Source organism: Ctenopharyngodon idella, chromosome 18, assembly GCF_019924925.1.
Source record: "Ctenopharyngodon idella isolate HZGC_01 chromosome 18, HZGC01, whole genome shotgun sequence".
NCBI classification, from domain to species: Eukaryota; Metazoa; Chordata; class Actinopteri; order Cypriniformes; family Xenocyprididae; genus Ctenopharyngodon; species Ctenopharyngodon idella.
In genome coordinates, this window is record NC_067237.1 from 27,915,795 (window position 1) to 27,941,042 (window position 25,248).

The window sequence follows — 25,248 nt, forward strand, 5'->3', positions numbered from 1 at the left end:
TGATTTCTTTCTTAAAATGTCTATAAATTTGAAATTTAAAAACTGCAAATCAAAATATACATATAATAATGGACATAAAGACATTTCACTTGAACTTAGTCTTCATTACATCTATATAATGTTCAATGTCAATTGTTATTTATTAATGTATTCAGCTAATAACTGTTATTAGAGCATTTTTGTAGCCTTTTTGCTACAATTTGCCATGTCAATAAAAAAAGTTGAAGTATACCTAATTGATTGACAGGCGATCTAACCAATCATAACGCCGAATCCACCATTTTGTCCGACAAAGCAGTCAGTGAAGTTAGTAGATTAAAGTCGGTGGACTTGAACTTGAAAAATGGTGTGTACTGACATCTTTCTGCGGTTGAAACAACATTCCTTATGATGTTCATTCATGTTTATTTGATGCTATAAACGAACTAGTAGGAAGAGATGATCAGTTCACGAGCCGCTTGAACTGAGGGACTACAGTGATCGTTTTGTGGCTCTTTAATGTGTCGTGATACTGTCACGACACATTAAAGAGCCACAAAACGGTATTTATTGATTACATTTCCTTAAAAATGACAAAATTTGCGTGAGAACATGATGTGTGGTGTGAGAGCAACAGCAACCAAGGGGGTGGGTCTTTGCGAACGGTCAGTTGACACAACATGCTGTTTTTTTATGCAAAGCCCAAATAGAGGCAACAATAGGGTATATGTCGAATGTCACATGACCAAACCGGAAAACTGGTCTCATTGCATCCGCTTGTCAGAGAAAGTGTTGACAGCAGTATGAACTGACAGCATATCTATGGACTTTTAAGGTAATCAGTTAAACTACCTAGTTCACATTGTTGTAGGTGTTTTATTCTATTAAATATCTTAATGTTAGTGTGAAGAAGAAAAATGAAAAAAACTTTTAAATATCAATTTGCATATGCAGGGTACATTAGTTATGCTCATCTTTGCTCGCTCCTTTTAAGTTATCTTGAATAAAACAGCTAATTTTTTCATGAAGCACATACAAAAGACCTAAACCGGAAGCGATCTGATCTGTTTTACAGAATATGGAAGTTAGATTGCACATAACCCCTATCATTTTATAAGACCAGGCAGATTGAGGAGTAAAAAAAGGAAAATAATATATAAAAATGAAATTAATAATCCTAATATTAATAATATGAAGATATTAAGGCAGGTTTAATGCTTGTTGATAGAGATGGACTTGAATTCAACTTAAAATATTCCATTGAAAGTGTTGGTCCTATGAGCTATAGGTTATATATGAAGGAATTAAACCAACTTTTTTATATGTGAGAGAAAAAAGAGATGGGGGAAGTCCACTGGTACTGCATACTTAGACCATGCTCAAGTTCAAACAGCGACAAAAAACTCCTGAGAGTAATTTTACAGAGGCATAAACACACAGGAATTTAGTATCTTATAACACTATGGGCTCATGTATGCCGTGCACACAGAATGAGCGCTGCTTTGTCCTGGCCGTGATGGAGGCTGACAGTCCCCAGCACTGGGTCTGGAGTTGTCCTTGGCTGAGAAAGTGCCCCCTGTTAAAAGCTTTCAATGGTGGAAGTAAGTATCTGGCCGAGACTCACCACAGCTATCCAATGGCACTTGACTGCACACCGACAGAATACACAATTTAGTCTGTCTCAGTTTTTTCTGTTTCCTCATGTAATCACAGACGGATTCGATAATGGTGAGATCAGATCTCAGTGTGGAGCATATACTGGCTGTTGTCAGACTCCTTGTGCATGCAAAAATCTCACTGGATTATTAAAACTAATGGCAAAAGGAATGTTTGGAAATGTAAACTGATATTTCCTACTAACACACTACAGCAAAAGACATAAATAACTGGCTTAAAACCATTTTTTTGTGTAGTTCAAATGTATTTTAGTGTTTTTGAAAGGTCTTATGCTCACCAAGGCTGCATTTTTTGATCAAAATTACATTAAAACAGTAATATTGTGAAATATTATTATAATTTAAAATTTTGAAAATGTATTCCTATGATGGCAATGCTGAATTTTCAGCATCATTACTCCGGTCTTCAGTGTCACATGATCCTTCAGAAATCATTCTAAGCTGATTTGGTGCTCAAAACACATTTATTATCAACGTTGACAACAGCTGTGCTGCTTAATAATTTTGTGAAAACAGTAATACATTTTTTCAGGTTTTTTTGATAAATGGAAGTTCAAAAAGAACAACATTTACTTTGATACTGTTGTATCCTAAGTAAATGTGTCAAATAAAGCTGTCAAGAGACGTTCATGTTTACACTATTTTGCAGCAACAAAGCAAGCACAAGTCAATTATTTTTATTGAGATATTAGATTACCAAGTGCAAAAACAAATATTATTGATTGGGAATCAGGAACAAGGCTTATTCTGGGTTGGATAAAACCACAGTAAACAAGCCATTCTAAACCATTTCAACACATGATCTGCTTACACTCTTGAATTCTTTTTGCTCTAGACAACATCACAACCATAACCAGACAAAACCCATCCAACCCACTCTGTGCTCTATGAGACTGGAAGAACTGGACCACATTAACCTTCCCTCTCCAAATCTGTCTGATTCAATTTCCTCAGGAACTCTGATATTTAATAGGGGTGAATCAAAATTTGAGAAATCATTTAGAGCGTGAGTTAGACCTCAAGTCTTGATCCAGCCTGAAACCTGAGCATGCCCACAATTCATCATGTTTATAATTTAATCCCTTGATTATGGACTTGTAATATGATAATATCCCCCATCTGCTGCCTTATTCATAACGATAAGCTATAAGAGATGGCTTTGGTTTCTATCAAGCTCCTCCAAGCTGCTTTTAAAAAGTACATTGCTACAGCTCTGGATAAGTGGCCTAAGCCGCAGAGTCACAACCAAGCCAGTGGTTCACAATCATTCACTACAGAAAAAAAAAAAGAAAAAAAAAAAAAAGCCCTGATTTGGGTCTATGGCTTTGGCTCTATGGCTTTGCATTGGCATCTGAAGCTGACCCACAGACAAAAGAATTGGCCTCATGGAATGATTAATGCTTCTGGGTTGTAGAAGATACGGCCACAGACGGGGTTACAGCAGGGTAATTGGGGGGTTTTGAGAATGGGTGCTGACGTAAAGAAAGGCCTGTAGGCAGGGAAAGAATACTTCTGTCTGGTTTGTGTAGATTTGAGGATAAAATATGAATTGCCCACGTCAGCACTGCTCAGCAGACAATCTGAAAAAGCAGTCTTACAATGTCCAATCCCATCTGTGTTGACAATCAAAACTGGAATCTGAAAACTGCATAGTGTCACAGACAGCTCAGTAGAAACAAATAGAGGGTAATTGTTCTCTTTCATAGGTTATAACTTTTATCACTTATATAAGTTATAGTTTTAACACACATTGACCTCCACAATGAACTATTAACTTTTTTTTTTTTACTCTAACGCTGTCAGATTGAATGCATTTAAAGGATTAGTTCACTTTCAAATAAAAATTTCCTGATAATTTACTCACCCCCATGTCATCCAAGATGTCCATGTCCTTCTTTCTTCAGTCGAAAAGAAATTAAGGTTTTTGATGAAAACATTCCAGGATTATTCTCCTTTATAGTGGACTTCAATGGACTACTTGCACTGAGCCTCGTGACGCACATCCGGTTTGAAATATTATGGCTCAGTTGTTTCCGGTTATATATATTTTCAATGCGCTGTTATCACATAGCTAACTAAACGCCTCTTAAAATGAGAGTCCTCGGGATGATTTTAAATTCCAGACATATTCAGAGACAGGAGAAGAGATATTCTGATGATTACTGTGTACATACCTTTCCAAACTCAACGGAACTTTAAGTTTTAATCCAACATAAGCCGTGATTCTTTCACCAAAGGGTGTCAGCGCTCTACTAGTGATCGCGACGCTGCAGTGTGAGACGCGATGAAAAAGATCAGAATGAACATAATATTTTAGTCACTATTCTGTGCCAGTTTTTCACTGACAATCATTTGTATGTAATTCACTCATTTATGCCAAAAATCCATATAATCAAAGTAGTTGTGCTGTCATTTATTCTTTAATATTAATTAAATATTTAACATTGTTAAGGCAGTTATCACATTCATTCAACTATTTCAAACACTGGAATAAAAGAGCACCAACGCAAGCAATACTGCTCGTACGAAAATTAACCATAGTTACTACACTTACCATAGTAAAACCATGCGCTTTCTTAAGGGTGTCTATCAGTCAAATTCATTTAAATGTAAATTTAACAGGTATGAAATATGATGACTAAGAGAAAAACACTGCTAATGAGAAGACGAGCACTTGACGGCGGCAGGTTAGTGGGGAAATATATTTATTTATTATTCAGAATGCGCATTTGGAAGCGAAATATATTAATAAACATTTCAGCAGGTTGAAGATAATTAATGCTAGTGCAGAGAATATGATTAATTTTTAAAAAAACATTTGGCAGCCCTAAAACGTAGTAATAATCTGCGTTTTCACAAGAAGCTCTCTGTATATAAGTGTGCTGAACGCTAACCGGAAACGCTCGAGCCATAATAAGTAGAAAGCGGAAGTAGCTGTGCAAGTAGTCCCTCCACAGGTCACAGTTTGAACTAAATTACAATAAGTATATAACAATTAGTTCAAACTTTGACCTGTGGAGGGCAGTAATACACTTAGCAGCGTCTAAACTGCCGGAATTCTAATAGAGAAGAAGAAGAAGAAGAAGAGAGCTAGTTCAAGACGAGCGTCTATGGTTAAAACGTATATAATTTTTTATTTTTTTTTTAAAAAATGACCAAACGTTTCGCTAGATAAGACCCTTATTCCTCGTCTGGTATCATTTAAAGCCCTTTGAAGCTGCACTGAAACTGTAATTTTGACCTTCAACCGGGCCAATTGAAGTCCACTATAAGGAGAAAAATTCTGGAATGTTTTCATCAAAAACCTTAATTTCTTTTCGACTGAAGAAAGAAGGACATGGACATCTTGGATGACATGGGGGTGAGTAAATTATCAGGAAATTTTTATTTGAAAGAGGACTAATCCTTTAATAAATTATGAAGAAAGTGATTAAATAAAAGAATGGAAATAAAAAATCCACGTTGTATGTTTTTAGTTCACCAAAAAATACCGGCTCATATGAATCATTCACTCCTGAATCAGATTAAATGCGTTATATGTTGTTTTTACGTGAAGTCCGCATTGACAATTCAATAGAAAGAAGTTTATTGCCATTATTTAGCAGAGTGGGGTAAGATGAGCCAGTAGGTAATTTGACCCACCCCTCGATCTTGGCAACCATACAATTGTATTGTCATGTGACCATATATTTTAAAACCACCTATCATTTCTGCCAGACTGTGAAAAGGAGAAGCACATGGGAGGAGTGGAAAGCATCCATTTGCTTGAAAAACTGTTTTTGGCGTGTCAAAGTTAAATTTGAGCATAACAGATGTGATGGCTGTTACATCAAAGCAAATTTGTCCAGGTCTAAAAATATTTATGATGCACATAATGGTGAATAAGCAACATATAAAACCATGTAAATCATTTAGCTAAATATTAGCCTGAATTGGTAAGCTACCTATTTTTCCCCCCCAAAATGGCAACTATGGGGAAAAGTGAGCCAAATGCTGTGGGGTAAATTGAGCCGGTGTTTTAACTTACCCCACCATACGGAACTGAAGTTAAGTTAAATCTCTGAAGTATAAACTGGTATAATTTCAATGTAATATTATGCAACTGGTTTAGTTTATCTTTTTTTCTTTCTTTTTTTTTTCAAGTTTATTTGATAGGAACCAAATCCTTCTCTGATACGAGCCAGAAGATGCTTAATCATACATATCTCTCTACCTGTAGTCCCTAATGGCCTAACATGGTTGACATTGCAGAAAAACTACAGTACCATGCCAAGAACCTTTTGACTAAAATGTTTATTAGTTTCAGTGACATTTATTCATTCATTCTATTTTAGTTTTTAATTAATTTTACTCAAAAAATTCTCTGTTTTGGGGGGGAATCACTTTCTTCACTTTCTCTGTTTAGTCTATTAGTCTGGGAAGGTTACAACTTTGGTGTTTAACATATTGTTTCAGAAATGCAAACAATTAAAGATATTGAAATTTCAACTTCATTTGGTTGGTTTCCTGTTAAGTTAGCTTTAAATTTGTATAAAAGAAAATTGATTATTAAATTAGTTTTTAAAAGAGGTCAATTATCTTTACAATTTCATATGGGTTTGATTCAGATTCAGTTAGATGGTCAGTTTATCCCCAGATGGTGCAACTTACCCACTGACTCAGATCAACTTACCCCTAACCTGGGGTAAATTGAGCCATAGGAACACTTTTTTATAACAGCCCTTTGTCATAGATGTATTCTGATCAAAGGAAACATCCTGACATTACTTTAAATACTTTCATTGTACTTATGCCTCATTTTCCACACAAGTAAAAAATGGTTCATCTTACCCCACTCTCCCCTACCCGGTGTTTTATAACATTATATTCAACACAGACAACAAACTCACATCCACAGCTCAGGTAAATTACAATTTCTTTTGCTGTGGTGCTGAAAATTCAAGCAGATTGAATGTGTAGAATATGATTATTCTCTGAATGTCATGTCTTTGACGTTGTTCGCGAACAACTCAGTATTTCTATATACTGAACTAAACAGTCGCTCTTCCACCTCGATTTGATCTTGCCTACCACACCCACAAAATGAAACATCATTCCAACCGTCACATTAAAGATGTGGCATGTGGCTTTTGTAAGTGTGAAGGTCATACAATTTAAGATCAGATTCTTTTGTCTCACTGAATCTACATCAAATTTTCATTAGTCATTATAATAGTGAGTTGTTAATGATGCTAATAGCATATGCAGATTTATGTCGGATGACCCATAAGACGCCTTTGTAAACACCCACAGACAATCTCTCAATGTCTCACACCCCCCACTGAGACCTTCCATATGGTCTTTGTCCCAGGAAACGCTCACACAAAAATAAACAATGATAAAGACGTTATGGGACTATGTGAGTAGATTAATGGCCAATTTTGTATGTCTCAAATGTTTTCTTTGGTATAAATGCTTGGCAGCAGTATACACACACAAAAGATGCCGTACATGAAACATACTCTGATTTTATGGATTTGAAAACAACAGTCTGACGCATGTGTCCCTGCGTCAGATAGATCAAATGTGTTCATTATGCAATGCTGTAGTCATGATAGTTCTTCTGCCCTATAGAGCATTACAGCATTCAAGACCCATTTTTTCTTCTGAAATGTGAAGCATTAACAAGAATAAAAATTCACTAATATTGTTTCAGCAAGTAGCCTACCTATTATACACTACATTAGCATTATATCTTCCTTCACCCTGTTTTCTGCATATTGGAGCAGATACACGGATAAAGTAAATAGGGCAGCTTCAGCAATGTTTCTGTCTACCAACAGTGGTAAAAATGCTTTGCTGTTTGTAGTGGTGGGTTGATTCAGACAGTGAAAAGGATTTATTTGTATTCATCAGTCCCTCATCACATGAGTCTGAACTCTCCCACACACACTGCCAGCGTGGTTTCATACAATATCCCACTGTCCCGCTCTGCTGTCCTCTGACAAGATCATTCAGTAACACTGCCTTAATCTACATTCAGATAGATAGATAGATAGATAGATATAGATATAGATAGATAGATAGATGTGTTCTTTGTGTCTTTCCTCTTTGTTTAGTGTTGTTGTGTTTGGCTCTGCAATGCGCCGTCCTGTCATTCAAATCAGTGCAAGAAAAATATCTTTCATAACTTCCTCCTACAGCCTTATTCTAAAGCACCACTAGAGAGAAATGTATGACCCATTTACAGGACACAGAGAATCTGCATCAACACCAGGAGAAGTGTAAGTTTCAAATCGAAAACTCACTATGACATGAATCTATAGTCAAATAAAACAAATTAATCTATATATGAACATGCTTTACTGAAAGTCATATTGTCTGGCAGTCTGACAGGATTGTGTTTAACTTGGTGACTATAAAATACAAAAGCTACTGGATTTTCATGGGAATGTTCTTCATTTTGCACAGAATACCAGTGCTTTATTTTACTGTGCAATGGTCATAATCCATTTACACATTTTAGCTCTAAAACAAGGTTACATTACTAAGTAAGAACATTTTCTTGTTAATGTTTGGCTACTGTTTAAAATATTTCAAATAATCCCAAGGAGATCTGCACACTGTTATTCTCCCTTTTATATAACAAAGTTAAAAAGTGGCAACGTTTCAGTCAGAGACCTTCGTCAGGCACACATACATACTGTAGAAAGGCAACAACTCAATAAGTAGGTTACTCAGAATGAAACAATTTCAATTGGTTACAGCTGTTGACAATCAGGGTCAATCATGTGAACAGCTATACCACAATTAAAAACAAGACAACTACATTGAAGCATTATTTAAATACAAATCCAACATCAAAAACAATCAAAAACATTCAAACGACCTCAAGACAACACCTAATGTCCCTCATCTTTTATACAATTTGTAATTAGTAGTCCTAGAAGCAATCCATACATAGTTATATTACACACATACTTAGGTACAAATAGGACTATGTTAACAACATTCACATTTCCATACAAAAAATACCAATTAGAAAAATGAGTTGAAATCAAGCTCTAAATTCTAAATATTGTTTAAAACGATCCATTATTATTATTATTATGTACATTAATTATTTTATTATTATGAATATTTTTATGAATTATTTTACTGTAAGGTCAGGAATTCAATAAATTGTAAAAAAAAAAAAAAAAAAAAAACCTAAAAACATTTGATTTAATAAAGACTTTAATACAACACGTCAAGTTTTGTTAACAGCTAATATTTTTATAATTTTGCAGAAATTGCAGCGTTTTATTAAGTTATAACTTGTTTGACATTAAAAAACTGTTTTCTGATTGGTTGAGCCACGTTCAAAGCAAAGTCATTTGTCATGTTTTTTGCATGTGCATGATAATGGGAACATTATGGGAAAATTACCTTTGAATGTCCTCTTAATGTTCTGAAACAAGTAGTAAGAAATAATGTTTAAAAAACATTAGATGAACATCCAACTAAAACATTCCATGAGGAATAACATTTTTGTGCTAACATTTTAAGAACGAGTTATTAAACACCATATAACTTTGAACGAACAATCTATTAATGTTACTGGAAGAATGTTTATTCATAACTTTGAGAGAATCTTGCCAGAACATTAGCCAAAGTTCATTCCCTGTTAGCTGGGACCCCATTCACAGCATTACCACTGTTCCCTTCAAGCATCATTTGTGGCCTTATAGATCTGATCTCCAATAAATAATGCACACGATATATATTAAAACTTAATGATAAGAAAGATGTGCTGATACTTACAGTGGGCGTGTGTCCAGTGTGCTACAGCAAAGAAAAAACACACAAACACACTCATCACATGCAGTGCTGTTAGATCCTTTCTCTTGTGTAACTGGGCCTGGAGCCAGTCTCTGCTATGCCACTGTTGTCTTTCTCACTCTCTCTAATTCTCTTTTGCCTGTATGCGACAGAAGAATGTTTGCTCTGCTGGTGAATTCTCTCTCTTCTCTATTGCTTTCTGTTCTCCAAGGTCAGATAAAAGAAACGCTCCCTCTCCATCATTCCCACACTGTGTTATGCGCATGCATTTGTCACCCCCATGTTGGAGACGATAAAATCCTCAGGAGTCTTTGTATGAACACACTACACATCTTGGTAATTGTCCTTCGGAGGTAGATTAACCCACACTTTGGGCTAAGACACTTACCAGACGGGATTAAAGGAAAGGGTGACAAAGGAGAACGAGAGGACAAAACATGATGTCTGTGATCAGTTAAACCAACAAAAGCAAAATCAAGACATTTAACCCATCGGAAAATCAGTCTTTTTTATGTTGAGCTAAATAAAGCAAAACTTTTTGACTAGGTTGCATCAAACAGTAACCAATGTGCACTGGATTTGGAGAAAATACCAAGATTTCTACTTCAGAGCACTGATTTCACTGTGATGTCTGTGACTTATTGTCATGGTGTAAAACTTAAAAGGAAATAGAATATTATGTCAGCCAAATTAATATTTGAAAACGTGGAAATTCTGTATCTGTACAATACAAAGTTATTTAAAATTATAAAAATAATGTATTTAATTTTATATTAAATATAAAATATTATATGCATTTGCATAAATAATAATAATATATATTATTATAAAAATATTTTCTTTTTTAACATTACGGTTGGTAAAAAAAAAACAATGCATTGTTTAAGGCGTTGTACAGTGTGTAAAATAATTCCAATAGGACACGATTTACTGGATGATGTCGCCCTCTGGTGACCAAGAACAGAGAGACATTTTGAGATACTCAAAGCAGCCATAATGATTTCATTGCATCTTTATTATTATTATTTTTTTTTTAACTAAATAGAAGTAAAAAAAAAAAAAAAAAAAAAGTTAACCGTCAAAAAGTACCGTCAGCAGGTGCAAATTAAACCTCATTGCCTTGTTTTAAAAAGCTGTTTCAATTCGAATATCTTCATGATTTGACAAAAAATATAGCACATTTTAATCAGCAAACGTAATTAAAGAAAAATGTCACTCATTCTATCGCTATTAAAAGAAACAATAAAACACAATTAAATAGCCTGCATAGTTCTGTCATGCTTAGCACAGCGTGGGTTCATTGCAAACTTTATTTATTTCTTCCGTGGAACACAAATCTTTTCTATGAAATAAATGGCAAATAAAGATGTCAACCTCAAAACTGACGCAAAACCACCATAAAAAAATAGCTCAATGAAAATGTTTTCAGTCAGTTGATGCATTCACAAAACTGATTTGCATGATTTGTTCACGACTCGGAAGTCTGGTCCGGTTCTCGACGTGTCTGACTATTATCGTGAGTAACAATTTGTTCCTCACACAAAGCTATCACATGCACAAGAGTCGTTTGGACTACGTTATGGTGATTTTGTGTTCTGTTTAGACTTGACATCTCAGCATTGTCGCGACTTGGAAAAGACCTACCCATACATGCTTCTCCAGACCAGCAGGAGTCAATATTGCTTCTTATCGCGCAGTGCTACCGTGACAACGTCCAAACCAAGCGAAGAATTTCCCTCTTGACAACTTCCTGTACAGCAGAAGCATGTGAGAAAACGTGCATTATTACTACTGCACTGTTTGCAGTCATTTTTACGTCAAGATCCTTAATGTTATCGCGACTTGTATGTAACAGTATTTGTCATAATCATTAATCAACATTGTTGTTTTTAGAGACGTTTGCTGGCTGTGAAGAACAGCCGAGCTGAACTCGTGGTGAAAATGCCTGCAGTCACTTTATTTGTCAGGAGATTACCTGAAACAACCACAAATGAGCGTCTAGCAAAAGTATTCTCTGAAATAGGACCACTGAAGAATTGCTTCGTTGTCAGGGATAGAGGTAAGATTTAACTAATTAAATCCCTATATTTTCCAGCTAAGTGAGCTCATGTTTATTTATTTATAGACCAGTTTAATGAATCAATCTGCATGTGAAAGTAAATGCTTTATTCTTGATCTTATTTGTAACCTTGTCGTGAAACCAGACAAACTGATTTAATGTGTAAGGTTTCTTCTTCACATCTAGGCCCTTTTACACTTGTTTCCTTTGTAAACTAAGTACTTATTTGTGTCAAAACTGTTGATGGACAGTTTGTGTAAGAAATTGATATAAATATTTTATACTTAATAAATATTGAAATGGTTTGTTGTACTCTTTCTTTACATGAAGGTTTGAGACAAGGCTTATAAACAATAAAATCTGGTCTACACATAAAAGACACAACTAAAGCCATGATAAAAAGATTCCAAGATAGTTGGTCTTGTGATTTTTAATATAGCACAAAAAGTTGAAATACCTAAAAATCATAAAAAAAACCTCTGTGAAATAAAAGTGTGTTTGAAGAAAAGCCTTACAATAGTTGAAAATCCATAAAACTGTGAAAAATACACTGTCGTTCAAAAGTTTGGGGTTGGTAAGATTTTTAAAATGTTTTTGAAAGAAGTCTTTTATGTCCAAGAAGGCTGCATTTGTTTGATTAAAAAATATCATTAATAACATTTATTATTATTATTATTATTATTATTATTATTATTATTGAAAACAGTTGTGCTGCTTAATATTTTTGTGAAAGCTGTGATGCATTTTTTTCAGGATTCTTTGATGAATAGCATTTGTATGAAATATGAACCTTTTGTATCATTACAAATACCTTTACTGTCACTCTTGATTATTTAAATGCATTCTTGCTGAACAAAAGATTTTATTTCTTTCAAAAAAAGATTAAAAAAAAGTGTAACCCCAAACATTAAATGTATCATATGAGTTTACTGTGTTGGTGGTCTCTTGGTTTAATAGGAACATTAATGTGTGCTTTTGTTTACAGAGACTGGAAAATGTCGTGGCATTGGATATGTGACATTCTCTATGGAAGAAGATGCACAACGGGCCATAAAAGAAGTCAAAGAGTATGACAAGCAGAAGATATTTGTGACTGTGGCCAAGAAAAAACCTGATCATAAGAAAAAGAAGAAGAAAGAGAAAACAGAAGAAGGTTAGACCCTCATGCATATATTTCAATCGTTGATTGTTTTTACTTTCTTTTTTGGTTTGGAAGAAATGAGTCTGAACTGTTCATGCAGGTTCAGGAGACAAAGAGAAACCTGGGAAACCTGAGAAACCAACAGAAACCAAAAGTCCTGAAAAGTTTACAGGCATAAAAAAGAAAAACTTAAAAGCTCGACTGATCATCAGAAATCTCAGTTTTAAGGTAAGTTGATTAAATTCTGTTGTATAAAGGAACAATCCATAGTTGTGACATTTGATATTGGCTCTTACACCTATGCTGTTTATGTGCAGTGTGAAGAAGATGATTTGAAGAAGATCTTCTCCAAGTTTGGAACCGTGCTTGAGGCCAACATTCCCTTAAAACCAGGTACAACTTTGACCAACAAGTGCATCTGACTGTTTAAAAGCATCTCTTAAATTCGCTTTATCTGATGTTTTTTTTTTTTATACGGCCATCCACTTTGATTAGTTTTTATGGCATCATGTTTGTGCAGATGGGAAGAAGCGAGGTTTTGCATTTGTGCAGTTTAAGTGCATGTCAGAAGCTGGAAAAGCTCTCGCTGCAATGAACCTGAAGGAGATCAAAGGTGAGTCTTTCTCAACACTTAACACTGTTGCGGTGCTTCTTGACCTGGGAATACTAACATTAATATTATTAATAATATTTCAAAACAATCTATGCTAAAAAACAAAACAAAAACATTAAAAATTTGATATTAAAACTAAAAAATTAAAACAGAATATCCAGAAACGTCTGGAATCACAAAATGAATTTATATCGGCGCTGCCATTTTTTGCTATTAACAAAATGTGTTTTATTCGTCGCTCACAGACAGAAAGGTGGCTGTGGATTGGGCTATTGCAAAGGACAAGTATCAAGCTACCCAATCAGCGGCTGGTAATTTTTGTCATTTTCACTGCATTTTTATTTATTTATGTGGATGTGGTTGTAAAAAGCTTTGAAAGTGCATCTACCATCTAGATTTTTGTAGTGAAGAGTATCTGGATATCTTGCAGGAACTATCAAAGAAGAGAATGTGAATTCTGAAGGTGCAGGAGCTGATGGGAATGAAGGTGCCAAGAAAAAGTAAGTGCTGGAAATGCAACAGATCTCTTTACGTGTGTTTATGTGAATTCCTTGAATTTAAAATGAGGTCTCTTGTGTTAAGGTCTGTATCGCAAGAAGAGAAGGATGACTCCGAGTCAGAGGAAGAGGACGCTTCAGAGGATGATGACGACGACGACAGTGCAGAAAATGAATCTCAGCATACAGATAGTGATGCCAGCGAACCTGATGATGATGATGATGATGATGACGATGATTACGACGACGATGACGACAATGAGGGAAAAAGTGACTATGATTCATTTATTCATAGACAACAACCATAAAGCCCGTTTCACACATGATTCGTTTGCAGCGTATGCAGTACAATTTTTTTCCGTGCCCATGTTTAACAGGTTAGAGCATTCACACTGCATGCAGACATGGTCCGGCAATGCTTTCCAGGATCTGTGTGTGTGCAGCAGTGCAGCGATCATTTCCACACCAAGTCTATTTTTGTTGTAACACATTGTTCGTGGTCAAAATGAACATGGATTGACACAAAAATGTAGTAATTTCACCATAAATGCATGTAATTAAAGTCTACCGTGTTTTTCAGTCAACAGATGTCTTTTACCCAGTGTAAAGCAAGAAAAAGTATAGCTTTATCTTACCTCACATTTAGATAAACAAGGCGACATAATGGATGGCACTCATCTCTTTGTGGAGGTGGAAAAACATAGAGTTCTTTATGACCCGCAGGATTTCTTGTATAACGATTTAAATGCAAAAGAAAAGGCATTTATTCACCCTCAAGCCATCCTAGGTGTATATGTCTTTCTTCTTTCTGATGAACACAATTGGAGTTCTATTAATAAATATCCTGATGCTTCCAAGCTTTATAATGGCAGTGAACGGGGGCAACAAGTTTGAAGCTTAATAAAGTTCCATCCATCCATCATAAACATATTCCACACAGCTCCGGGGGTTAATAAAGGCCTTCTGAAGGAAAGCGATGCGTTCGTGTAAGGAAAATATCCATATTTAACACGTTATAAAGTAAAATATCTAGCTTCTGCCAGACCACCTTCCATATTCAACCGTAACTGACGTCGCTTTTTTCGTAAGTTGAATACGGAAGACGTAGGACATAGCATAAGCGTTTTGAACTGCCAGAGGCGTTACACTTTCTAGATAATTTTACTTTATAATGTGTTAAATATGGGCATTTTTCTTACACAAACGCATCGCTTAACTTTTCAGAATTTATTAATATATCTCTGATTGTGTCCATCAGAAGGAAAAAAGTCATATACACCTAGGATGGCTTGAGGGTGAAAAAATCTTGGTAATTTTCATTTTACAGTGAACTAATCCTTTAGGTTTTAATTTAAAATGTTTTGATACTACCTTTTAACATAAGAAAAGTACATTTAAATGATTTGCCACTTGCTTGAGCAACTTAATATATAAATCTATATAGATGTAATGAATTGAGTAATACGTTGTTTAAATGTAGTGTCTTTAAATGTGAATACGTCTATGAAAGATTGTATAACTGTTCTGTGTGATAAAAGAATCACAATGCTGAAGAAACATTTTTAGTAACAACGTTTGGATTAGAAACAAAATTAATGGATAAATATTGTGTTTGTGGTATACAGCTGTGGATCAGTTGTTCACTGCAAACGTGTCATATGTGAAAGCGCAATGAGCCTGTGCTGCTTCTGCACTGCATACGTACCGTACATGGATCATGTTTGAAACGGGTGTATGTCATATCGTGCATGTAATGTGTCGTCAACATTGTGACTCTGTAAATCTCTATCAACAGCTCTTCCAAAGAAGAAGAGAGACCCTCTTCCTTCAGATGTGAATGAAGGACGAACCATCTTCATCAGGTGAGAATCATATGAGGAAGTTCTGTTGTTATATAGATGTTTTTTTTTTTAAACTAGTTAAACATATTTACCAAACTACACAGCAGTGCTGTCTATAAACAGTTTTAAACAGTATCATATTTTCATTTCTTTTTGGGTTCTGTCAGAAATCTGTCCTTTGACACAGATGAAGAGGGTTTGGAGGAAACTTTGTTGCAGTTTGGCGAGCTAAAATATGTACGTGTGGTGATGAACGCAGACACAGGATATTCAAAAGGTATTTTTAGTTACAAAACCCTGGCCTTTATTGAATGTAAGTACTTTATTCATAGTAATTCTCTCTTTTTACATGTCTGTCTGTTTAGGTTGTGCTTTTGCTCAGTTCAAAAGTAAAGAAGCGGCAGAGAAATGTATTGCTGCTGCTGCTCAAGATGAAAAAGAGGTGAGTTCACTGTCCTGCAGCTCTAGGGAGAGTTGCTGTTCTTAGATCTTCAACATATTATATTAGTAAACATAGGATCGTTGTGCTGATGCATATGTGTATTTCAGTTTGGTGGCATTAAGGTTGATGGCAGGAGATTGTACATTTTGCCTGCTGTAAACAGAGAAGATGCTTCAAATTTAAAGGACAAGAAAGTGAAAACTCACACGGGCACCAGGAACCTTTACCTCGCCAGAGAGGGCTGTAAGTGAAGACAAAATGCTGCCAGTCAACTGACTAATAACAGAGCTTTGTTTTAGTTCTCCAATAGCAGTAACGGCTCTGTTTACACCTTGTATTATAGGGTTAGTTCACCCCAAAAATAAAAATTATCCCATAATGTACTTAAGCTGTCCTAGGTGTATATGACTTTCTTCTTTCAGCCAAACACAATTGGAGTTATATTAAAAAAATATAACTCGCTCTTCCAAGCTTTATAATGGGAGTGAATGGTACCCTAGATTTTGAATCCCAAATAAGTGCATCCATCCATCATAAGAGTAATCCATACAGCTCCAGGGGGTTAATAAAGGCCTTCTGAAGCGAAGCGATGTGTTTTTGTAAGAAAAATATCCATATATTTTATAACTTTATAAACTGTAGTCACTGGCTTCTGGTATGGTTGTACAAACTCATGCTCCTCTTATGTCGAACTGTTTTGGGTGAACTAACCCTTTAAGAAGCGTTTCTGTCAATCTGATCACAAGTGGACAACGATAAATTCAGCTGTAAATGTGGACTAAAACGTTTTGAGCCTTTGAGCTTGTCCACTTTCTACCACTTCTAGAGGTAGTTGAAAACGCTTATTTTGTCCATTAGATCGAAAGATCTTAAAAAGCCCAAACATTGACCCACCCATAGACCCTCCCCTTAAAGAAATCAGGACAGAAGTGGTTGAAAATGGACAAAAGAGACGGATTAAAACACCAGGTGTAAACGGGAATGTGTTTCCCTCATCTACTTGTGATCTGATCAACCAAAACATATCTTAATACCAGGTGTAAACAGGGTCAAGGACTAAAGTGCACCTGGAATAACTTGTTACCTCTTGAACTTTTTCTAGTGATTCGTCCTGGATCCAAGGCTGCAGAGGGAGTTTCAGAAACTGACATGGCCAAGAGAACAAGAGTAAGTGCAGAGAATACGTGTTTGTCATTTTTATTCGTTTTTGTTTCAAGTATTTTTATAAATCTTTAAAAAATGTTTTTCTTTTGTAGATTTAGTAATTTTAGTATTTCAGCTTGCCAAGGCAACTAACTGAAAATGATTTTTAATAGTTTGTTAAAAATAACGACGCTTTGATACATTTGATACATACAAGTCAATACTACACTTGTTTTCCCCTCATATTTACAGTCACGACTTAATAAAAATAAAAAATGTAATCTGCCATTAACATGATTTTGTTTTCAGGTGGTGTCTATATTTTTTGTTTTTATTTATTATTTAGACATCTGATTGCATTTTCTCATAGAAAATGGGAAATGACATTTACATGAGTAAAACGCTCAGTGGAATGTGTTATGTTGCAATAACAATTTTGCTGTCAATTAAAAATAAAAATAATAGAAGCATTGATTTCAAGTTACTTTGGTAGATAAAAACAAATAAGGGATCATGCCAGGTGTAAAGGGGGGCCAAATAGTATTTTTATGCATGCTTTCTGATTTTTGTGTGTTTGTATGTGTTGTCAGTTTGAGGAGCTGAAAAGGGCAAAGTTAAAGGACGTTAATGTGTATGTGTCTAAAACACGGCTGTGTGTGCATAACCTGCCTAAGAGCGTCCATCAGCCTAAATTTCGCAAGCTCTGCCTTGCTGCCGCTGGTGGTAAAGGCGTCCGCATCACTGAGGTAATACACTCATACACACACTTTACCTGCATAAAATATTGTTAAACCAACATATATTTGTAAACCAATATTTGTAAAAACCAACTAACAGCAAACCAAAATTCAAAAGAAAGAAAGAAGTATTCTCACAGTTCTTCCTAGTAACACTAGAGGGCAGGACTATGTTATTTGGGTATGATCACTGTCCATTACTAGTGATTTGGCTGACTTTTCAGGAACAGTCCTGAAAAGTCTTATTTAAGGGCACAATGGTTCATGGTGAAGCTTTTGTAGGGTTCTAAGCTATAACCTCTTTGTTGCCCATAGGATTAAGGGGCTGTTTATTTACTTTTTGAGGAATACCACACACAAAATGTCATTACAACCTGACAGATATCGCTGAAATTAAAGGGGACCTATTATGCAAAATTCACTTTTATAAGGTGTTTGAACACAGAAGTGTGTCCACAGTGTGTAAACACCAGCCTATAATGGTAAAAATCTACCCACTCCTTTTTTTTTTTTTTTTTTTTTATAATCCCCATAAATCATAAACCGTCTCTCCAAATGAACGGTTCCAGATTTCCCCCTACTCTTACATAAGGCGACTCTTGACTGGCGACGATCTGCCCTATTAGCTTAGCTCCTCCCGAGTGAGCTGTACGCAGTCTGCCATATCTCCTCGCCAGAGCATTTAACAGCAGCATTCAAGAAATGTATTTTTATTAAAGCTACTAAGGTTATTTAATCAAGAGCAGTGAGTGATTTTCTTTTTTCCTTGTGTTGTTTGGTTCATATTAACAGCATATACAGCAGTATACAGTAGTCTACTGTATATTACACTGCTGTCACTTTAATACACAGATCTAATATATAAATGCGATTTCTTTTCCTGCTGTTTACGTTCATAGACATAACCAACTGTCTTTGTGTTTTTGACATAACCTTTTTGTATTTGACAGTTTAAGTGCAATAAGACGTGCAAGAGAAGGGGTTAAAGGGATAGTTCACCCAAAAATGAAAATTCTGTCATTTACTCGCCCAGAAGTTGTTTCAAAACTGTATGAATTTCTTTCTTCACAAAACAAAACAAGATATTTTGAAGAATGTTGGTAACCAAACAGTTGATGGGCCCATTGACTTCCATAGTATTTTTTTTCCTCCAAACTATGGAAGTCAGTGGGCCCCATGAACTGTTTGGTTACCAACTATCTTAAAAATATCATCTTTTGTGTTCAACTGGAGGGTGAGTAAACGATGACAATTTTATTTTTTGGGCGAACTATCCCTTTAAATCTTTCTATTTCAGTGCATTGTTAATGACTGAAATCGCCACTGGCACCTCTAACAGCTAACTTACACCAGAGCTTTTTTTTTTTTTTTTTTACAGAATAAGCTAATTATAGCATAACTTTTTCATATATCCAATTCCTGTTCATGTTTTCTCTTTCTCTGTATATATGTACCTATAGTGCCGTGTGATGTATGACAAGAAGCCTATTCGGGGTCAGGTGGTCGGTCAATCTCTAGGATATGGCTTTGTGGAGTTTAAAGAGCATGAACAGGCTCTACAAGCACTACGTCACCTCAACAACAACCCAGACATCTTTGGACCTCAAAAGGTAGACCACCACAACTTTTTGTTGTCATTCAAATACCAACAAAAACCCTGATTTGGGAACCAAGAAGAAAAAAATGGATATTTGATAACCTGTTTGTTGTTCTATCAAGTCGAACTATTCCTAGAAAGAGAAGTAGGCCACTGCGGCGACTGTCTTAATTCCTAGAAGTATTTCAGATATGTTCAGGGTCATTGCATTAGGGGATGATATTAGATGATTAGCTATAGCTTGCTGGTGTGTAAACACACATTGAGGGCCTGTTACACACTGAGGAACCTGGCTTCAGTGCCAGGTTCACAGCAGTGGCCCTTCAGTGTTTTGCAAAGTAGGGACAAAGGAACGCACTCAAGAATAAATCAAACTCGTGTCTGTCTGTCAGTCTTTCCACACATCCTATAAAACACGCATTCCTCTGACGTTCAGTGGAATGTGTTTTTGTCTGTATTGAATGTAATTTCTCAAAAATAAGATGAATCGTTCTATTCACCCGTACTTGTGGCCAAGACTCATGGCTGTTTCACCTAATATAAATTGGAAAAAGCTTTAGCATTGAGCAATAACGGAAGATTGAGCAAGTCCAGTGTTGGTGTATGAATGTTTAAAGTCATTTCCTGTGTCATTCCCCTCAGAGACCCATAGTGGAGTTCTCTCTGGAGGATGGTAAGAAGCTGAAACTTAAAGCCATTCGTCTGGAAAACAGCAAGGTGAGGCTTGGTTGCATCTTAAAGAAAGAATTCCCCAAATTTGAATAAATTAATTCATTTGAGTCCTTTATGTGCTTTTCCATAGAAGCGACTTAAACAAGTCAGTAGCCAAACAGAAGGGCAGCCGCTACATCCTTCAGGAAAAATGAAAGGTCCCTTGCAGAAAGGAAATGCAGCTAGTGTTGATAAACAGGAGAAGGCACAAGGAAGCCAGTACACCGGGTTTATGACCAAACCAGAGGTGGAGCACGTAGAACTGAAGGATGGCAAAAAACGGCAGAAGGTTCTTCACATGCCTTCACATAGAGGCCCAAAGATCAGGTACAACTCGCTGCACATGTGAAACTAAACCAGTACTGTTTAATTAACCAAGAAAAGACCATTACGTACAATGACCCTCGCACTATTCCTCAGGAAACGAGATAAAGGGAAACAACCCATGGTGCAACCCAAGAAACCGAAGAAAGGGCCCAGCAGGAAAGATAGAAATATGTCTACTTTCATTGAGAAACGCAGCATGAACAGTAAACAGGCAAGTCAATGTGTTAAAAAGTGTGTGTGTGTGTGTATATATGTATATATATATATAATATATATATATATATATATATATATATATATATATTACACACACACACACACACAGTGGTGGTCAGAATTATTTGCACCCTTGGTAAATATGTTTAAAGATGACTGTAAAAATAATTTATCCTTTTGATCTTTAATTAATTAAAATTAGCAAGGATCTAACCTTTCATTGAAGGAAAAGAATTGAAAGTGGGGAGAAAAAAAAAAAAAAAATCACATTATGAAATAAATGTTTTTCTCCAAAACATGTTGGCCACAATTATTGGCACCCCTAGAATTTTTTATAAGTAAAATATCTCTTTAGTATATTCCCATTCATATTTACATTTTTAGATCAAAAGGATAAACAATGCAGGTTTATTTTTTACAGTCATCTTTGATCATATTTACCAAGGGTGCCAATAATTCTGACCACCACTGTGTGTGTGTGTGTGTGTGTCTATATATATATATATATATATATATATATATATATATATATAAAATATAAAATATAAATTTTTTTTTTTGATAACCCTGATATTCTTTTATGTATTCTATATATTGGGGTGTAACGGTACACAGAAGTCACAATTCGGTACGTACCTCAGTTTTGGAGTCAGGGTTCAATACGAGTTTGGTACAATAGGAAAAAGCAACAAATTGCGGCATTTTAAAAAGCAAAACAAAAGGTATTTGGTCACAGTTAGGTACAAACCTGAAAAGCATCTTGTGCTATAAAAGTAAAAAATAATTTGAATAATGAAAAATAAAACTTGTGCAGAGATTATTTTTCTTTGTGCATGAGAGTTCATTAACATGCTGGACAATGGCGGATGCACAAAGTGCGATATTACGCTTTTTGAAAAAATAAATGAAAGATGAGCGAGAAGGAGAAAAAGAGCTTACTTCACCTTTCCATGAGGAGACCGCGAGTGAAGCTGCACCTAAGGCTTCCCATTTCCAGGACACGCATATTTCATCACTGGACTGTAGTAGTGAAACTTCAAATTATTTTGTCACATAACAGTGGAAACAACTTAAAATACTCCATCATTTATGGTCATATAGATAAGAGCGAGACATCATTCGAAACACAAATAAACTATTTTTATTTGTGTACACTCACAATAAAAATAAAATATTGTGCTTTTGTACAATAAAGAAAACAAAACCTGTATGCACCGAACCGTGTCCGTTCGGGATGAATACGTGTACCGTTACAGCCTTAGTATGTGTGTGTGTGTGTGTGTATGTATATATATATATATATATATATATATATATATATATATATATATCAGTCATGTGAAATAGAAAGGACACCCTTTAGAATTTTATGGTTTTACATATTAGAACGTAATAAAAATTATCTGGTCTTTAGCAGGTTTTAAAATTAGGCAAATACGTCAGATGAACAACAACAACAGATGACATATTACACTGTCATTATTTATTAAACAAAAATAAAGCCAAATGATAAAGCCATGGGTAACAAACTAAATACACCCTATGATTTAATTGCTTGTAGAGCCACTTTTTGCAGCATTAAGTTGAAGGAATCATTTTCTGTGTGACATTATCAGTATCTCGCATCGTTCCTGGGGAATTTTGGCCCGCTCTTCTTTACAACGTTGCTTCTGTTCATTTGTGGGCATTTGTTTATGCACAGCTTTCTTAAGGTCCTGCCTCAGAATTTCAATTTGGTTGAGGTCTGGACTTTGACTGGGCCAGTGCAACACCTTGATTCTTTTCTTATTCAGCCATTCTGGTGTAGATTTGCTGGTGTGCTTGTGATCATTGTCCTGACTCCTGTTGCATGACCCAATATTGGCCAAGCTTTAGTTGCTAGACAGATGGTCTTACATTTGACTCTAGAATGCTTTGGTATACAGAGGAGTTCATGGTTGACTCAATGACTGCAAGGTGCTCAGGTACTGTGGCTGCAAAACAAGCTCAAAATCATCAACCCTCCATCAGTGTGATGGACAATTGGTATGAGGTTTTTGTGCTGTTATGCTGTGTTTAGTTTTCACCTAACTTGGTGCTGTGCATTATGGCCAAACATCTCCACTTTGGTCTCCTCTGTAGGACATTGTTCCAGAAGTCTTATGGTTTCTTCAGATGCAACTCTGCAGACCTAAGCCACGCTGCCGTGTTCTTTTTAGAGAGAAGCAGCTTTCTCTTGGCAACTCTTACAAACATGTCATAGTTGTCCCATATTTTTCTAATTGTACTGCCATGAACTTTAAGATTTAACATGTTAACTGAGGCCTGTAGAGTCTAAGGAGTTCGTGGTGTTTTGCGATTTCTCTGAGCATTGTGCGGTCTGACCTTCGAGTGAATTTGCTGGGATGTCCTCTGCTGGGAAGATTGGCAACTGTCTTGAATGTTTTCCACTTGTGAATAAACTTCCTCACTGTAGAATAATGGACTTCAAATTGTTTGGCAATGGCCATATAACCTTTCCCAAATTGATGGCAGCAACAATTGCTTCTCTAAGATCATTGCTGATGTCTTTCCTCCTTGACATTGTATTACACACACCTGAAGGCTCCAGACCAGCAAACTGCCAAAACTTCTGCTTTTTTTGAGGTTATCGATCACACTTGCTGATGATCAGTTAATCAAAGACATTTGATTAGCAGCACCTGACTGCTACTTACCCTCTTAATTCATATGGAAGCAGTAAAGGTGTACTTAGTTTGTCACACACGGCTTTTCCATGTTGGCCTGGTTTTTGTTAAAGGTGCAATGTGTAAATTTTCGGAGGATCTATTGACAGAAATGCAATATAATATACATAACTGTTTTCAGTGATGTATAAAGACCTTACATAATGAACCATTATATTTTTATTACCTTAGATAGAAATGGCTCATTCTACATACACCGTGGGTTCCCTCACCATTTTGCGCCGGCATGTTTCTACAGTAGCCCTAAATGGACAAACTGCTCTACAGAGTGCGTTTGATTGACTTGCTACTCTCTGCTGTCTCGGACGACGACATGTGTCCTGTGTTGGCCACCGTAGCTTCTTTATATTGCAATTCGCAACCTTACCACTAGATGCCACTAAAATTTACACACTGCACCTTTAAATAAATAATGACATGGTGTAATATGTCATGTGGTGTTGTTCATCTGAAGTTGTATTTACCTAATTTTAAGACCTGCCAAGGACCAGATGATTTTTTTTATTTTTTATGTCCTGACACATAAAACCATTTAATTCAACCATAGATGTCCTTTCTTTCACATGACTGTAAATATTAGGGCTGTCAATAGATACATTTTTTTTTATCTTGATTAATCTCACACTATTTTCAAGGTAAATTTAGGAGTGTTTAAAAAAAAAAGGATACTTGAAGACTCAAAAAGGACACCAAATAACCAAATGATATAAGGATTCCATATAATTCATGAAATTATATCTGTTAACTCTGTAATTTTTTTTTAAACAATTTTTATGTCTTTTTATCCTGTTTCAGAATGGCAAACCTGCGAAGAGAAAGTTTCAGAACAGAGAGGATGCTCGCTTTGACAGTTTGGTGGACCAGTACAAAAAGAAACTAATGGGCAAATCAAACACTAAGACTTTAGTCAAGAAGAGCAAATGGTTCAGCTGAATATATGAGAGAAAAAGGACATGTAAAATGTTGAATTTTTTTTTTAGGAGGACTGAATTTAATACTTTGGCTCCGTTTCAGTTTTTAAAACTGGAAGAAAAAAAAAAAAAATCAACATGTGATATTATCAGACTATTTCTGGTAAAGATATAAGAGAATTGAGAGATGGTTCCAATATCTAACAGATTATTTTTTGTTGCTTATTAGTTTGGACGTCCCTTAAACTACTTGTTTATCAAGAGGGTCCCACGCCAAGTTTCATGTTTCCTGCTGGGTTTGGCACAGAGAGTTTTTTAAACATTACAGAGATAAGGCTTTTGTAGACTGGATGAGTCTTCAGCTGTTGTCCATATGGACTTTGCCAACATTCAGTTTAGCTGTCATTATTTAACTGCTCTCCTCAAACTTTGAAAACAGGTGTACATGATTTAAATGCCAGCAGGCAATTCCTGCCATCCCTTATGTAAGTTATGTAATGGTTTTTTAACAATGTCTAAAAAAAAAAAAAATTTGCTTGTGGTTTTATTGCTTTATAAAAATTAAATGAAAGCAGTATTTGTGGTTGATTTAATGACTAAAATGTCTAGAGCAGGTTTGCTTGTGGCCAGTAGACAATTTGATGTCAGCAAATATTTTTGACATTACAAAAGGTGTGTTGATTTAAATGAACTTGCAGGTATTTATATGTTGTGCAATCAAAAAATGCCTGCTGTTGACCGTTAAAAACCATTCCAATGCTGCATTTTGGGTTTCATTGGAAAATCTGATGAACCCAAAAAAAAAAAAAAGTCATTACATGAGCCGTCTCAT

The 25,248-nt window shown here is 35.5% G+C and overlaps 2 protein-coding genes across 3 annotated transcripts in view; one reads left to right on the forward strand and one right to left on the reverse strand.

Annotated features, from left to right (window-relative positions):
* The window catches only part of mical3a (microtubule associated monooxygenase, calponin and LIM domain containing 3a), a 116,986-nt gene extending 107,422 nt beyond the window's left edge, over positions 1 to 9,564 (reverse strand). The window contains exon 1 of the mRNA XM_051870812.1: positions 9,438 to 9,564. The gene's annotated coding sequence lies outside the window, so the exon portion shown is untranslated. The remainder of the gene's footprint in view (positions 1 to 9,437) is intronic.
* Positions 4,998 to 24,993, forward strand: rbm28 (RNA binding motif protein 28). Of its 2 annotated transcripts, none has more exons than XM_051870846.1 (20): positions 4,998 to 5,016; positions 11,349 to 11,514; positions 12,500 to 12,667; positions 12,756 to 12,883; positions 12,973 to 13,048; positions 13,176 to 13,268; positions 13,514 to 13,579; positions 13,699 to 13,768; positions 13,851 to 14,035; positions 15,561 to 15,627; positions 15,774 to 15,883; positions 15,972 to 16,048; positions 16,156 to 16,291; positions 17,151 to 17,215; positions 17,782 to 17,937; positions 19,389 to 19,538; positions 20,168 to 20,242; positions 20,328 to 20,563; positions 20,657 to 20,774; positions 24,301 to 24,993. In XM_051870846.1, the coding sequence occupies exons 1-20, from the start codon at positions 5,011 to 5,013 to the stop codon at positions 24,436 to 24,438; spliced, it is 2,286 nt and encodes a 761-aa protein (XP_051726806.1). In that variant the 5' UTR covers positions 4,998 to 5,010; the 3' UTR covers positions 24,439 to 24,993. The 2 variants fall into 2 exon arrangements, with proteins under 2 accessions (XP_051726806.1, XP_051726807.1); XM_051870847.1 differs by lacking the exon at positions 4,998 to 5,016 and adding an exon at positions 11,092 to 11,222.
* Positions 24,994 to 25,248: the final 255 nt, after the last annotated feature.